Genomic DNA, 14,621 nt, shown 5'->3' with positions numbered 1-14,621 from the left:
TCTCCACGAGCAGGAGACAAGCACTTGGGTGTTTTCTCCCTGACTGATGATCCACAGGCACGGATTTGATTTTGAGATTTTGAGGGGCACTCTCAAACAGGACAACATTAGCAACGACTAAACAAATAACAGGTGGATTTATAGTGCTTTAACGTAAACCGCAGACATGTGTCTGATAAATGGATCAACTATTGACGAGTCCATCATCTCCAGTTCAGAACATCAACTCTGTGTGCTCCATTCAACAAATAAATATGGCGGGTTATTGAGAAAACTGAAGCAGAAGAAATCAAGAAATCACAAGGAAGAAAGAGGCTTTACAGACCCCCTGTCTCATCCCTACAATTAGCACAGTTTCAAGGTGGGCACCCAAGATTAGTGTTCATCAGTTCAGTTTCTGACCACTTGTGAAATCTGGTCACAACCTGCCCCTTTGAGCTTTAAGCTAAGCAGCTCAAAAGGAACAGTGGCAGAATGAAATAACGTTCTGATATTACATATTTCCTAATCATACTCACAATTTTATGAAAGCATTGCTGTTTATTTCCATGTCTTCTACATGGATCATTGGCTGGTAAGAATGCAGACTTTTAGCAAACATGCCTGTAGCCATCATGTGCATATTTAAGACAGTTTATACAACATTCTGGTCTTAATACAAGTCATCTGGAAACAATAAAAAGTCAGCTGCAACAAGCACTTTTTCAAAAAACTCATGTTAGCTTGATTAGCTAGTTAGCTATCTGCTCAAATATGGTGGTGACAGTTTTCATTTCAGTGGATATAAATCGATCGTTCCTGCTTCTAAAACTGCTCCTTTTACCTCTGAAATCATGAACGCAAGGCAGGCAACAGGTGGGCTTAGTCAACAAGCAACAAACAACACAGTTTTGTCTTCAAATGTATTTGACATCCTATCACATCTTTAGAATCAGAAAAGACTTTATTGCCATGTAAGTGAAGAGGTTTCACATTACTAGGAATTTGTCTTGGTGATTGGTGCATACATAGAACATAACAGTAACATATAATCGAAGAATAAAATAAAATAAAAAATAAAAATAAAATAGAGTAAGGTAACACAAAATAAAATAAGTGAAATAAATACTTTTCTGGAGGTAGTTCAAAAGTAAGGTAGTGCAGGGTGGAGTATAGTGCAAGTGGGTGAGGTAGACAGTGCAAATGAACAGCAGGTGGACAGTGAATGAGCAAAATCAAATTTATTTAGCATTTAGGATGTTCAGACTCTGACTGAACATACTGTTTTATTTTTCACTCAAATCTAGTTTTTGGACATAAACTCTGTAAAGCAGATTGCACTGTTTTGCGGCACTCGGAGCAGCAATCCCAAAGAGAAAACAGTTTGGGATTTTTGTTTTTCAGATCTTACCTACACCACTTCTCTATCACCACATAAAGGAATCCATTTAGGTCAGGCAGCACCGTGTTAACCAGCTGGTTTGCTCTCTGATACTGTAAACAGAGTCAACACCCCCATTGGCCTGCAGCAGTCATCAGAGAAATGTAAGCTGCTTCTAAGAACAACAAACACTGGCGTTGTGTCCACAGCACGGCGGAGCACAGGCCTGCAATATCAGATCCACAGCTGCCACACAGGTGTCATCAGAGCAGCCTGCATTTCCACACGGTGGCAGAGTAAACAAGTCTGAAATAGTACAATCCGAAAGGTGCGGGCCGAGCGGGGGAACCGTGTGGAAGCAGATACCCATCATCTGCAGCAGTTATCAGTTATCACAGTGGCATATCGCAGAGCTGTCTAAAAATATAACTTAAGCCATGAATTACAACGGATGTGACTGTGTGTGTGTGTGTGTGTTTGTAGGGAGGGAAAGTGGTGTGTTTCTGTTTGTACGTGCCCACACAACCTCCCCTATAGGGGTTGGGCAGAAACTGTGTAGGAAACTAATGCAGGTCTGTTTGTATAACCTCGTGTCATCAGGCTTAAACCTCTGGCTCCTCACACGATAACGACGACTGTTTGACATTAGCTGATGATCCGACTGGAGTGAGGAGAACAACAGCTAATCTGTGTGCATATGTTTGGACACGTTAATCATTTTTGTATGGATGCTGGTGAACATGCAAGCCCTTTCTTTACACAAACACATAAATTACTACATTTGCTTCGTTTTTGTTCGTCGGGGCGGCTGCGGCTCAGCAGGTACAGTGGTCGTCCACTGATAGGAAGGTTAAGTGGCTCGATCTTGCTCCCGGTTTCTCCAGGCCAATGCACGAGCCAGTGCATTCCTAATTTCCAGTCCCAAGCCCGGATAAATGGGAAGGGTGAAAGGCCTATGCCAAATCAAATATGCGGATCATCAGATCTCCACACTGGCCTGGGTGGAGCAGATGGAAACAGATGATCCACTGTGGTCACCCCTGCAGGGAGCAACTGAAGGACTAAGGAAGTTGTGTTTGTTTAGTTACTGAATGAGTGGCAGAAAAGATGACAGGACTGAGTGCAAACCTAGCGTTGAGCTTTGCAGTGTCCTACTCTTACACATTTTTACCCAAATGCAACCCCAAAAATCACCAGTGGTCAGATCAGATTTCCTCATCTTATTTACATGACCCCCAAAGTACCTACAGATGAACTAATCAAATGACCGAATCACTTAACTGTTGGAGCCCTAAATTTGAATCATACCAAGTTGCACATCGTATACTGTTGCTTTGCTGGTGGTTCTGAAGATTCGTTAGCCTCCCGGTTAGAGGAACAACAAGCGCAGCAGTGAAGAATTGTTAGTAGAACTGCTGCATCACAGGAGGAAGAGGAAGAGGAAGAAAGCTGTTCCCAGGACTCAGTCCCGGGGCATACCAGGACAGAGGAAACACTGCCATTCCAGTGTGCCGAGCAGTTTGACGTTTAATTTCTTGTTTGTGTGCATACTTTTAGGTTAGTGTGTACAGCTTTATGAGCGCACTTACGTACATGAATGGAGAGTGAGTCAACACAGTCAACAGAGACAGAGGGTCATGTGTGAGCTGAGAAAACCATCAATTTCATTCAGACACAGATGGCTGCTGTCCCTTCAGTCCTCCATCACATCCGTGACAGCTATCCATCCACCTTTCTCCCCTACCTGCTTCTTCACGTCCCTGTCCTCCCGCAGCATTAAGCTCTTTTTCTTTCTTCTAAGACTTTTGGTTTGTTTTTCAGGACATGAGGGTTTTCCTGCTGTTTTCCCCGTGTTTAAAACATTCTGAATAGCTTTCCTTGATTTTTCTACCTCCTGCCTTTCTACCCCAACCCCCCACGCTCCCATCTACCAGCGACACTCTTCCACCCCATAACTGAGCCTTGATCTCTCTTTGTCCCACAGCCTAGCAACCGGTGTGTGTACCGGATGAAAAACAACTGCGCTACCAAGCATATGCATGCTGTACATTCATGGAGACCCTTATCTTCAGAGGAATGAGAGAGGAAATGAGAGGTCACGACAGGTCTAGGAATTGCAGCAGGGTCAAAACAGATCTTAGATTACAAAATACACAAAACAACAAATTTACCGTACACACAAAGCAAACTTATCACATAACACAAATTCCTCAGACTTCCCTGTTAGGCAGGAAACTGCCAACAGTGGCCAGGGGGCTTCAAATATTTACTTCCACCTTTTTTTAAACCACCTGATTTGATTGTAACGTGTTGAATCTCGACTTTGTCTTTATTTGGCATCTTTGGCATTGGGAGGAGTTGGCAGTCAAGTTGGCGGCTCTGTGAGGCAGCGCTTGAGCTAACATCAGCATACCAACATTCTCAACATGCTCATGTTTGTTAACAAAATTTTTGCCATGCACACCATCTTACTGCTAGCACATTGGCAAAAACTGCAACTGAGGCTGTAGTAAAAAAAGACATTTTGACAAGATGATGGCAGAGGAGGAAAAATTAATGTCTGTCCTGTATTTAATGACAATCTCGTAGTTGCACAGACATTTCAGTCAAAACAACCAAAGATAACCTCATGGTGGCACAAGAGGGAAAAATAAGAAGATCTCCACATTTTGTACCAATCCATCCAATATTTGTTGAGAAATATCAGTCGAGACCAAAGGAGCGGATCGACCACCATTGTTAACACAAAAACCAAGCAATAAATTAAAATCCTGTTTTTCTAGTGAGGTGACCAGGTACTGCAGATGATAACACTGGAAGACAGAACAAGCTGACAACCTGGGGGAGAGAGAGTTTAAAAGTGAAAAAATTGCTTACAAAGTAGAGCATGAAGTCAGCAACCACAACAAACAAAAGAGAGACACAGACAGAGAGACAGACAGGCAGAATCCGACAGTCTGCGTTCCATAAATGAGTGGATTTGTGTTCGCATTCAGGACTTCTTTCTTTCCACAGGATGCTATGTGAAAAAGGCCAGCATGCAAACTTGTGACTGCTGTTGAGTAAACAGTCATAACCCAAGCCCTTCAATTTGCTGCTTTATCACCTCTCCTGGACCTAGGCTTAATGTCTTTATAATGAAACCCAGATGCAGAGAGAAAAGCAGTGGAGCAAAGCGAAAGGAGAGGAGAACTCCGAGGAGGGTTTGGAGTTATCACCACGCCGTGTCTTCCTCACCCGTGAGGGCAGCGTCTGTATGTGTTTAACTGAGAGCATGTGTGTGTACATGTACTCTTTATTTCTTTGCTCCATCAGAGGATATTCTTAGTTTGTATCCAAATTCACAGAGAATATTTATATGATGTACGTAACGTGGACGAATAGAGTCAGTTAATAGTTCTGCAGCAGCACTGCAACCACATGCCCCCCATTTCGAGGTCCCCACATCATGCACTGACCTATTAACTTGGCTTGCGTTCACTATGAAGTAGTGGTCACGATTTTCTTTCTGCGTGTTCTACAGACAGGATGACCACTCTTACACACTTAGTCCTATTAGAAGGATGAAAGTAGTGCAGCGTGGAAATTGATGGTGTGTCTTCTAGTAACAAGGGCTCTCAGATGTTGGTGCCATGATTACATCTAAAATCAGTTTATTCTCTTTTTATTTTACCCAAAAAGTTCAACTTTGAGGGTGAAATATGGACAATACTGCTTTTGTCAAAGGGGGTGGGTTGACAAGCAAGCATATCTGTGAAGATATTACAGGCATTACTGATTTATTGTTGTGTATTATTGTTTCAATGTCAGGCGGTTGACATCAACAAAATTTGCCTCAGTAAACAACTGTAATGAGGTGGTCCCCAAAAAGGATTTATTAATACTGCAAAATTACATGGCTTGGATGAAGACCTGTAAGTAGGGCATACACATCCAGTGTAAGTGGATTTCTCCTGCTCAGCCTCCCCCCTCTCTATGCATCTATAGCTCTCTTTGTCTAAAATGATTCAGTGAAGCTGTGCATCCCTCAGTTCCTGTTTCATATAAATTTCCTCTGAGACCTTGAAAGATGTTGTACAAGTTTCATCTTTTATTTTTGTTATTAAAAGGAGCAGAGTTTTGACCCTGGGAGAGACAGTGCTGGCAGCTCTCCACAGGCCTTGGCTTTGGCAGTCACTAATATTTCAAACTCATAACACTTTCAAGGCTAAACTTACAGGGGGTAAAAAACTCACAAATCATGAACCCATACTGTCGAAGAAATAGTTCCTGAGTCAGAAGAATAATGTAATGTGAAAAATGTAATGCAAATGAGTTTTGTGAGAGAATCCATCTCTCAGAAAGCAACAGACATTTATACAAGTTTAATCCTGTCCTTCACGAGCTTTGTAAGGAGAACAGCCCTTGTGTAACCGCTGAAAGATCCTAAAGTATTACTGCTTATACTTTATATCCTTGCATTTAACCCTTAATATGTTTCAGCCTCTCAGTGCCCAGGCATCTACAGGTTTGTCTGTTTTATCCTTCAAAGCAGAGCTCCAGTGCTAATGCAGAAATGGGAACCTCATGTGCATTCTTTGGAAAAAGAAATAAGGGCTCAAATGAGAGGTGTTAAAATTTCTCTAATTGTATTTTCCTCTGGGGGTGTTTCATCTAAAATAGGCCATTAGATCCAAAGAGAGAGGCTAAGCTGCTGGATAATGGGAGAGAAAATAAAGCTTATGACATTACCACTCTGTTTACCACTAGTAGAGTCTATTGCACAAAGTTTTTGTCCTCTAAAAAGGGCTTCAAGTGCTTCAAGCCATATCCTTTCGCCATACATTGCGATTTACATGTTCGTGGGGGATTCTTCCTCAAGAACTGAATTCAAAATTAAATGAAGAGTACTCTTGCGCTTTCATTAGGAGAAGCTTTTAACATTCCCAAGACATGGCCTGAGGAACATTTTGCATGCGCTAATTACCTGCTTTATTCCTAAATTAGCTTTTTGTCAAAATTTTCCATCATTAGTGTGTTGTTAACTCAACAAGTTGTTGACCTATAGGCACCAGAGGGGTGGTGGGGGGGTACGCATAAGCAAGCAGTATGGAAGAGTCGGCCAGTGTGTGGTTTATTTATGCAATCTATATCCCTTGAGATCATTGAGCTACATTGCCTAATATATAGTGGTGTGGAAAAACAGGAAAAGGGCCAAATGAAAAAAAAAAAACATGCTTTTCTGTTGAGCGTAGGTGTGTGTGAAGTCTTTTCTTAAAAGGCTTACCCTTCTTGCCAGTCCCAGGGCAATGTAGCACTTCTCCCCAGCATCGACGATCTCCAGTTCATAGTAGTGGCAGCGGGTGGTGAGTGGCTGGCGGGCCTGGGCCAAACCCACGTCCATGATGCTCTTTCCTTTTCCAACATACTCCAAGAGCTGAGAAAGGGGATAAACAGAGAGGGCGAAAAAAGAAGTATGGGGGTTAATGTGTTAATAAATCACCCATATAAAACAGGGACTGATCATGTTCAGATATAGACCCACCCTTGTTATTGCAAAGATATACTCCAACCATAAGGTTCATTCATCCAGAGACAGATAATGATCACTATCCAAGATGACGACATGTTGATGATCAAGCTTTCACAACACACAAAAGTATCCACGATACAAGAGTTAGTATGCCTCAGAGGAAATGAATGTCAGATTATCTGTAGCCGCCCTCCACACACACCTTTTGGCTATGAGTACTAAGATGAGTAACTCTCCCCTTACGAGTCACTTCACAGGACAGTTCTAGAGACAGCAGCGCCCATCTGTCCACCATGTTCATCCAGACTGAAATATCTCAAAAACTATGGCACACATTAGGGATGTGTGTGATTAGAGCACCAGTCGTTTAAACATCGCTATGCTCGCTAGTGGGCACCAGAAATACTAGCTGGTTATTAAACTAATTTTTATTATCCTATTAATGTCCATGTAAGAGCCATGTCTGGTGAGTATTTTCTTACTATTAGACTAGTCGACTAATGTAAGTTAAAACTTCCATTCCACTTCCCATTCAAAGGTCAGTGAAATTCCTAGTTAGGAGCATCCCTAGTATGGTGATAGTAAACTGGTATGACATTTTGTAGAGATTCACAGTCCTCTTACGATGAGTCCAACTGACTTTGTTGAACCCCTGACTTTTCCTCTAGCGCCACCAAGTGGTTTGGATTTTAGTAAAATGTCTCGACAACTGTTGGCTACTACTGGCAAATTCTGGCGTTTTAAGGAGCTTTCTTTCTATTTCTGGACATTTTTGATGGACTTCAGAGATAATGTGAAACTGTAATTGACACGGACTCTAAAAATGTGCTCATGTCTGTGTGTTATGATTTGACTGAGACATTACCAAGAGCGGGGGATAAGGGGTTTGAAATACCTTAAAATCTTCCATGAGTTATGAGTCACAGCCTCTGCCGAATGTGTTGTGTAAGAAGACCAAATCAGCAGCCAAGCTACAATAACTGACTTCCCGTTGTTTTTAGAACACCTGCATGCACCTGTCCCTTTTTCCCCAGACAGCATCTTTGCCTCACGGCTCTCCTTCTGCATCATCTAATCAACTCTCCCACGCTACCCTGGGGAAATTACACCTCACAAAACGTCCTTCACTGGATGAAACATCGAAGAGTTCATTTGTCCTGGTAAATCTTTTAACATCTACAAGCCGGATTGCCACAAAACATAGTAAAGACGTTGATGGTCAATGTATCCTACTGAATTTGGTGAGCACTCTAGGCACCATGAATATGACATTTGTGGTTTTGAGTAAAATAATTATTTGATGGATTGGCATGAAATTTCATGTTTGCCACAAGATGAATTTTAACAACTCAGTTAATCCCTTAATTTTTCATTGATCTCCATCACCAGCTCACTTTTTGTTAAAAACTTTGTCCAATACTTTGGTTGATGGCCAAATACCTGCATAACTGGTGACGATCCCGTCAGCCTCAGCTGAGCCTTGAGTTTAGTGCTTATTAGTTAATGTTAGCAGGCTAAGACAACTAAGACGGTGAACATGTTTCACATTATAAAACATATAACTTTTGTTTATTTTGATATGTACAGAAAACAGCAGCACCACGAATCTGAGAGCAACCACTCAGAACATCTATTACAGCTACAACAATTAGTTCAGTAACTGATTAACTGATCAAAAGAAAATCAGATGCTGTTAAACTGCCAAAGTTTTTCTGGTCCCAGCTTCTTAAATGTAAAAAAAATGCTGCTCAATCAATAGCAGCACTTTTGCCTTCAGGTGTGGTGGAACAACAAGCATTTGTTTCTGCCTTGACATTTTCAGTATAGACAGTTACAGTTGTCATTTAAGTATCCTGACTTTCTTTGTTTTCGCTTTAGTTTATTCGGTTATTCAGGTGACAAGGTCTGCAGGCCCAGCAGTAATGTTATTTGCAAGCGGTAAAGTCGAGACGGAGACAAAAACTGGAAGACACAACAGATCAAGCTTGGGCAGGATCCTTGGCCCATCGTTGTTGTTCCATAGTTGAGGGACTTAACCATGTAACTAGCTTTTGCAAGCGTGTCCTAAGTGAGTGGGCAACATGACAGATTGACACCCAGTGAAACCCTCACTGAACCACCCATGGTGACTATCCTACAAGTATCAACAGCTACTTGAGATTGCATGTACAGCACAGGATGACAATGCAATTACTTTCAGGTCTATTTTGGTTTTAAGCATCTAAACAGGTGAGGACGGGTGGGTACAGGTGAGTAGGTGGGCAGCTAGGCAACCACAAAGCCTTTGGGCTGAGCGGTGTTTCCATGCCACAAGTGCATGTGTGTGAATGTGTGAGCATGTGCACAGTAAGGAATACGCCCCCAGTTTGAAAGGCCAGGATGACAGACAAGGTGGGGGTGGACAAAATTACTGTGTTAAGCCTTTATGTTTGCGTGTGTGTTTTTCAGTAGCCAGCCACTTGAAGGACACACCTGGTGGGAACAGCTATTCAACACCGACATCATAAAAAGTCAAATAAAAAAAAAGTCAAGTATCTCAATCAACTTATTACCATTTCCCTTTTTGTTATTCCCTGTTGCTTAGTGATGCATCAAACTGAAAATAACTCAGAAATGAAGCTGAGCTGGTCAAAAAGTTTAATTTCAGTTTCCGAGCTTGATGACAGAACTGGCTGCTGAGAGCACTGCTTGTATAACTCAGGTGTAGATCCAGTTAAATGCCAACTCTGGTTAGTTTAAAAAGATCATAAAAATAAGTTGTTGGTAAATGCATGCAGCATTCAAACCACACCCACACAAAGGAAAATAGAGAAGCAATACCAGAGACAAGACTTTTGTACATACTGAACAACTACGATGGGTTACATACAACATATTTCACCAGGTTTAAGTCTTCCAAAACAGTGATGCATGCAAATAAATTTGTAATCCCAGATGTAATTCATTAACATAAGGCGCCCTGAAAAACCCAACAGTCCAGCCAATGACCTTTTGTTAAACGTCATTCCGGATGTCTCCTTTTACAAAAAAAGTTTGTCATATCACCTCATTTAAATCAGGTGTTCCTGTTTCTCCATCAAATACTGGAGGTCTCGGTTCAAAAGTAAAACATTAATAAGCTTAAATTATTGATTAATTATTGATATGATTTGAATGAAAGGGAGGTTCTGATTCCTATAAGTGTGCAATCCATCTGAGAGAAGACGTATGGAGACGTCTGGAGATGTTGGAACTACATGAACACTCATGGTTGCAGGTCTGGCATCACATTACTCACAGAATTATAATTAATTAGCAACTATATCTGGACGAATGATGTATGGCCAAAAGCTCTTGTAAGGTCACAGCAACCTTTGACCACCAAATCTCTTCTTGAGTCCAAGTGGATATTTGAGACAAATGTAATGAGATTCACTCCAGGTGCTCCTGATATCTCGGATCATCTCCGTCTTCACTCTGACATGTGATAATCTTGACTTTTTGCTTGACTTCACTGGTTTCCAGATTCAGACAATTTCTAATCATCATGATTTATTTGATGGACCCACTTAAATGTCTCTTTGTCAATTAACCAAAAAATCCAAAATCCAAAAGCAATATATGTTTCCTGTTACCTACTTTTTCCATTACACTGTGCCAATTTCCAATCAAAGTTATTCATGCACAGAGAGGCAACCTTTCATATTAGAAGGAGGCCATTCTATAAGCTTTTCCACAGTATGCTCAAAGTGTAGGGTACAGTAGACGTCCTTCACTTAAGACAAACATGGGAAAAGAAACTTAATGTATATTACATGTGGCCAACGGGATGATGCATGGGAGAGCTTAAGCGCCTGTAACAGAATAAAAGCTATTCAACTTAAGATTTTACACAGTGCTCATATATCTCCTTCCTAACCCCATAAGTTTGTTGCCGAGTTTTCTACTCGTTGTCTCAAGTGCAGTAGGGATGGCTAGTCTCACCCTTGCCTGTGGTCTTTCTGGAAAATAGAGAGGTTTTGGCACCTTACAAAGGCAGGAAATTAATAAAATCTTAGCCATTAATCCAGAAAGTGATCTGTTATACATACTACTGGGGAGACCAACTGGCTTTATTATTGATAAATATCTTTATAAAATGCTCACAATCAGTGCAAGAAGAGTCAAACTTCTAAAATGGATAACAACTTGAATATGTTACACTACTTCACACGCATACTTCATTCGAAAGATAAGACTATGGGAGCCTTTTATAACCCCAATTAGACTGGATATTTCTACTTTTCTGGATTAAACAAAAAAATTGCATTTAAATAGTGCTAAATGGTCTTCTTTTGGTCATAATCCCACAGGATTTTTTTATACATATTTTGAAGCTTGCATCACTGACATTCATGTTTGTTAGTGTTCAGTGATCTTCTTTCCTACCTTTTCTGGCACATTGCAACTCTGATTCCTTGCTTGTGTCTTTGTGTAAACAACAAAAGAGGGACCCAGTCAATAAACATTGCTCCATTACACTCCTGGTGGTCAAAGACTTTTTGATTTTGCCATTTCCCATGTCAATGTGCCCGTGTGTGTTTTCATGACAAAACGTAGTCTGAAGACCAGACAAGACTCGTAGAGGATTCCTCACAGTGGAAACTGTCATGTAGTCATAAAAATTAATAATTCAACAAAGTTAAATTGATAACTACAGTTGGGTACCTGATGTCTGTTTATTTTTGTACTGTTAAATGTCCAATAGAGCTTGTAATTAAAACAGCAACATCCTGTAATTATAAATTACAGAACCAACTGCTTCCCATGTCCTATTGGGAGGAACTACTGCAATGTATTTTCACACTAATGGACACAAAACCTCTTGACAATCCTGACAACAAACCGTTTTCCTGTACGACTCTGCTGATTAATTGTTGAGATGGATAACAGTATTAGTCTCCACCTTCTTAGCTGCAGACTGCCCTTTGTGTTTTTGTGTCTCCTCATCCTGCTGCACTTTCATGCCTGGACAACTGCTGTTCTTTTGGGAGAGGAGGAAAGAGTTTCGGTGTGATGAGCACTCAGTCACACCTTTTTCTGCTTCTTGCTGCTGAGTAATGCAAGGAGGAGAGAGAGACGGTAGTGCAGAAAAAGAAGACACGTAGCCTTGAGCAAAGCATGCCTCACCAAGATAGCTGACAGTCTCTCTCACTCCTATAGTTCAGAGTGGTGAGAACGGCGATGGTGGTTTGCAAGACCATGTTTTGTTGAGCTGCTGCCTGGGAAACAGATGCAACGCCCAGAGAGTCCTGCCAGTTTCCTGTCAGACCTAATGGCGGAACTTAAAGAAAGGTGAAACCGAAATTAAGAGACCTTTCTTCATGGTGTGGTTCACACTTGACATCATGGAAGAGCTGTTATGTGATGACTTGTCTTTACTGAATGCATAGTTTGTTTCTTTCTTTACAATTTTCTTTTTCGTGGGTTTGCTTCTCTTGGGTGGGCTGTGGACAATTCGTTTTTCCATTGTCTGTTCGATTGTGGTTGTTGTGTTACTATTTTTGTTTTATTTCTAAAAAACTATAATACATGCATAAAGATGTGAATGATCAGAGCCAAATGCACTTCTTGGCCTCGTCCTTGTCCGGAGGCTGTGATTCCCTGCTCTAATTCAACTCTCACTTGGGTTGATGCCCTCCAGTAGTTAAGCCTGACTTGTCTATCAGTCATTTTTCATAAGGCAACAAAGATGAATGTCTTCATGGACTGAAAACCACCGTCACAATTCTACAGCTGGTTACAGCCATTCTGTCTTTGCTGTTTTTTTAATGAGCTAGCAGCTAGCAGGTGAAGTGTGTGCTGAATGCATCCACTGGTGCTGAACGATGTTAAAATTACTCTACCTAAACCACGTCACCTCTTTGTTTACATTACCCTGGAACACACTACATTAGCTTGTTCTTTTTGAGTAATAAATCACCCAAACCAAACTGCTAAAACACACTTACTGCCTATTCATTAAAAGTTGTGATATTTTTAAATATCATAATTGCACACATGTTCAAAGTCTATAGGAGGCTTAAAAGGTTCAGGCAGCATATTATCAGTACATTTTTATATGTCAACAAATTTTGTGCTATTTTAAAATAGTACATTCAAAACAAATTACTCACCCATTAAAGAGCTTAAATAACTTTCTTGTTCAAGCGTGTAATGTGTCATGTGATATCACAACTGACTACTGTGGGGCTGACCTCGTTCACCCGAGCTAGTAAGTTCAAAGAGGCACATAACATCAAAACATTATTCAAAACACAACCCCTAATTAACATAGCACTGACACAGTGAATAAGGTACAGTGAGGTGAATGAGTGTTTACTGTTATTTTTAAGGCAAGATGATGTGGGCCTGGATGCATGCAGCATGCCTTACGGCAGCATCCCCACCTGTAGCAACACTGTATTTAAAATTCTAGCGAGTGATTACCTTTATGTTCACTTAGTGACCACATATGGTATTACACACTGGCAATAAATGTTTGAATACTTGGCAACCGCCACAAGTTATTTCACAAAACAAAACCCTAGAAGAGTAGACGTACGTAGTCACTTTGCAGGTTTCATCAATCAATCGTCCCTCTGAGATTTCTGCTGAAACCTGTGAGAACCGAGGACCCGCATTGTTGCCCTTCACTGACACCTCATCACTTGCTGGCCAAGTTAAGCTTTTCATCACCTTTTAATACACTCCATTTATTATCACTATTACCACAGCTGGGAAGATGTTGCCCAAATTAACTTGCTGCCCTAATGCCAGCACATATTGCCACTAGGACTGATTTATTTCTTCAGTCGTAATAAGTTACAATCTCATAGGCAGGTTGCCACCCTCGAAAAAGCACATTACTTTTGGATGAGTGCTAAAAAACACCAGAGAGAGGATGCAATGCAAAGATGGCAAGAAAAAAGTCTATATATTATATATATATTTTCAAGTAAGAGTCTGTTTCTTTCCCTGAACACAATCCTAAAAGAGAGATTATGCAAACGTCTTACAGCCGGCCACTAGGTCCAAAGCCTTCTGGCTGTGTTAAACACTGAAACACTGTTGAAAGCACATACTACAACAAAATTATTTTTCAAAGACACAAATTAGCAGCAAGCTGAAAAACAAAGACAATGAATACATTAAATTTATTTTATTTTTCTTCTCTAAAATCCCCCAACTATAGCACACTATAGTACATATAATTCTTCCGCTCTCTCTCTCTCTCTCTCTCTCTGACAACGTTAAAAGCACAACTGCTGACAGGAAAAGCTTTGTGTCTCCCCTTCAAAGACACACATACACAAACAGTTAATCTACACACACCTCCAGGGAAACACAGCATACAATCAGCTGTATGCGACACATATGGCGCACAAATCCAGCTGTGGGCTACACCAAACGTCGCGGCTGACGTGCTTTAGGGTGCAAGTTTCGCTTCGTAATTGGGGAAGGGCATCACAAAAGTTTTTAATTTGCTGTATTCTGGTGAATTTTTATGCACAATGTCTGCATCAATTTACAGTGGAAATTTCTTTATGTATAATGAAAAAACAAAATTCAGGCATCAGATGACAATGCTTTCCCGTCCCCAAAGGCTACGCTTATACATGCACCTCCTCAAAAATGTAACTACAAGTCTGGACTACGGCATCCATGAGAACTGTGACAGGTCAGCTTGGGCAACTTGTGTTTTCTGTTTAAACTTCCTGATGCTGTCGGAGATTGAAACAAATTGGACAA

At 40.9% G+C, this 14,621-nt stretch overlaps 1 protein-coding gene across 5 annotated transcripts in view; it reads right to left on the bottom strand.

Moving 5' to 3' along the window:
- Window positions 1-14,621, bottom strand: part of spryd3 (SPRY domain containing 3) — a 46,884-nt gene that overhangs the window by 15,969 nt on the left and 16,294 nt on the right. For all 5 annotated transcript variants that reach the window (XM_046397876.1, XM_046397877.1, XM_046397874.1 and 2 more), the window contains one exon: window positions 6,627-6,776. In XM_046397876.1, the coding sequence (XP_046253832.1) occupies window positions 6,627-6,776 (150 nt within the window). The remainder of the gene's footprint in view (window positions 1-6,626; window positions 6,777-14,621) is intronic.

The sequence above is a fragment of the Scatophagus argus genome, chromosome 8, assembly GCF_020382885.2.
Source record: "Scatophagus argus isolate fScaArg1 chromosome 8, fScaArg1.pri, whole genome shotgun sequence".
In the NCBI taxonomy this organism is placed as follows: Eukaryota; Metazoa; Chordata; class Actinopteri; family Scatophagidae; genus Scatophagus; species Scatophagus argus.
This window is presented reverse-complemented; position numbering and strand designations above follow the sequence as displayed.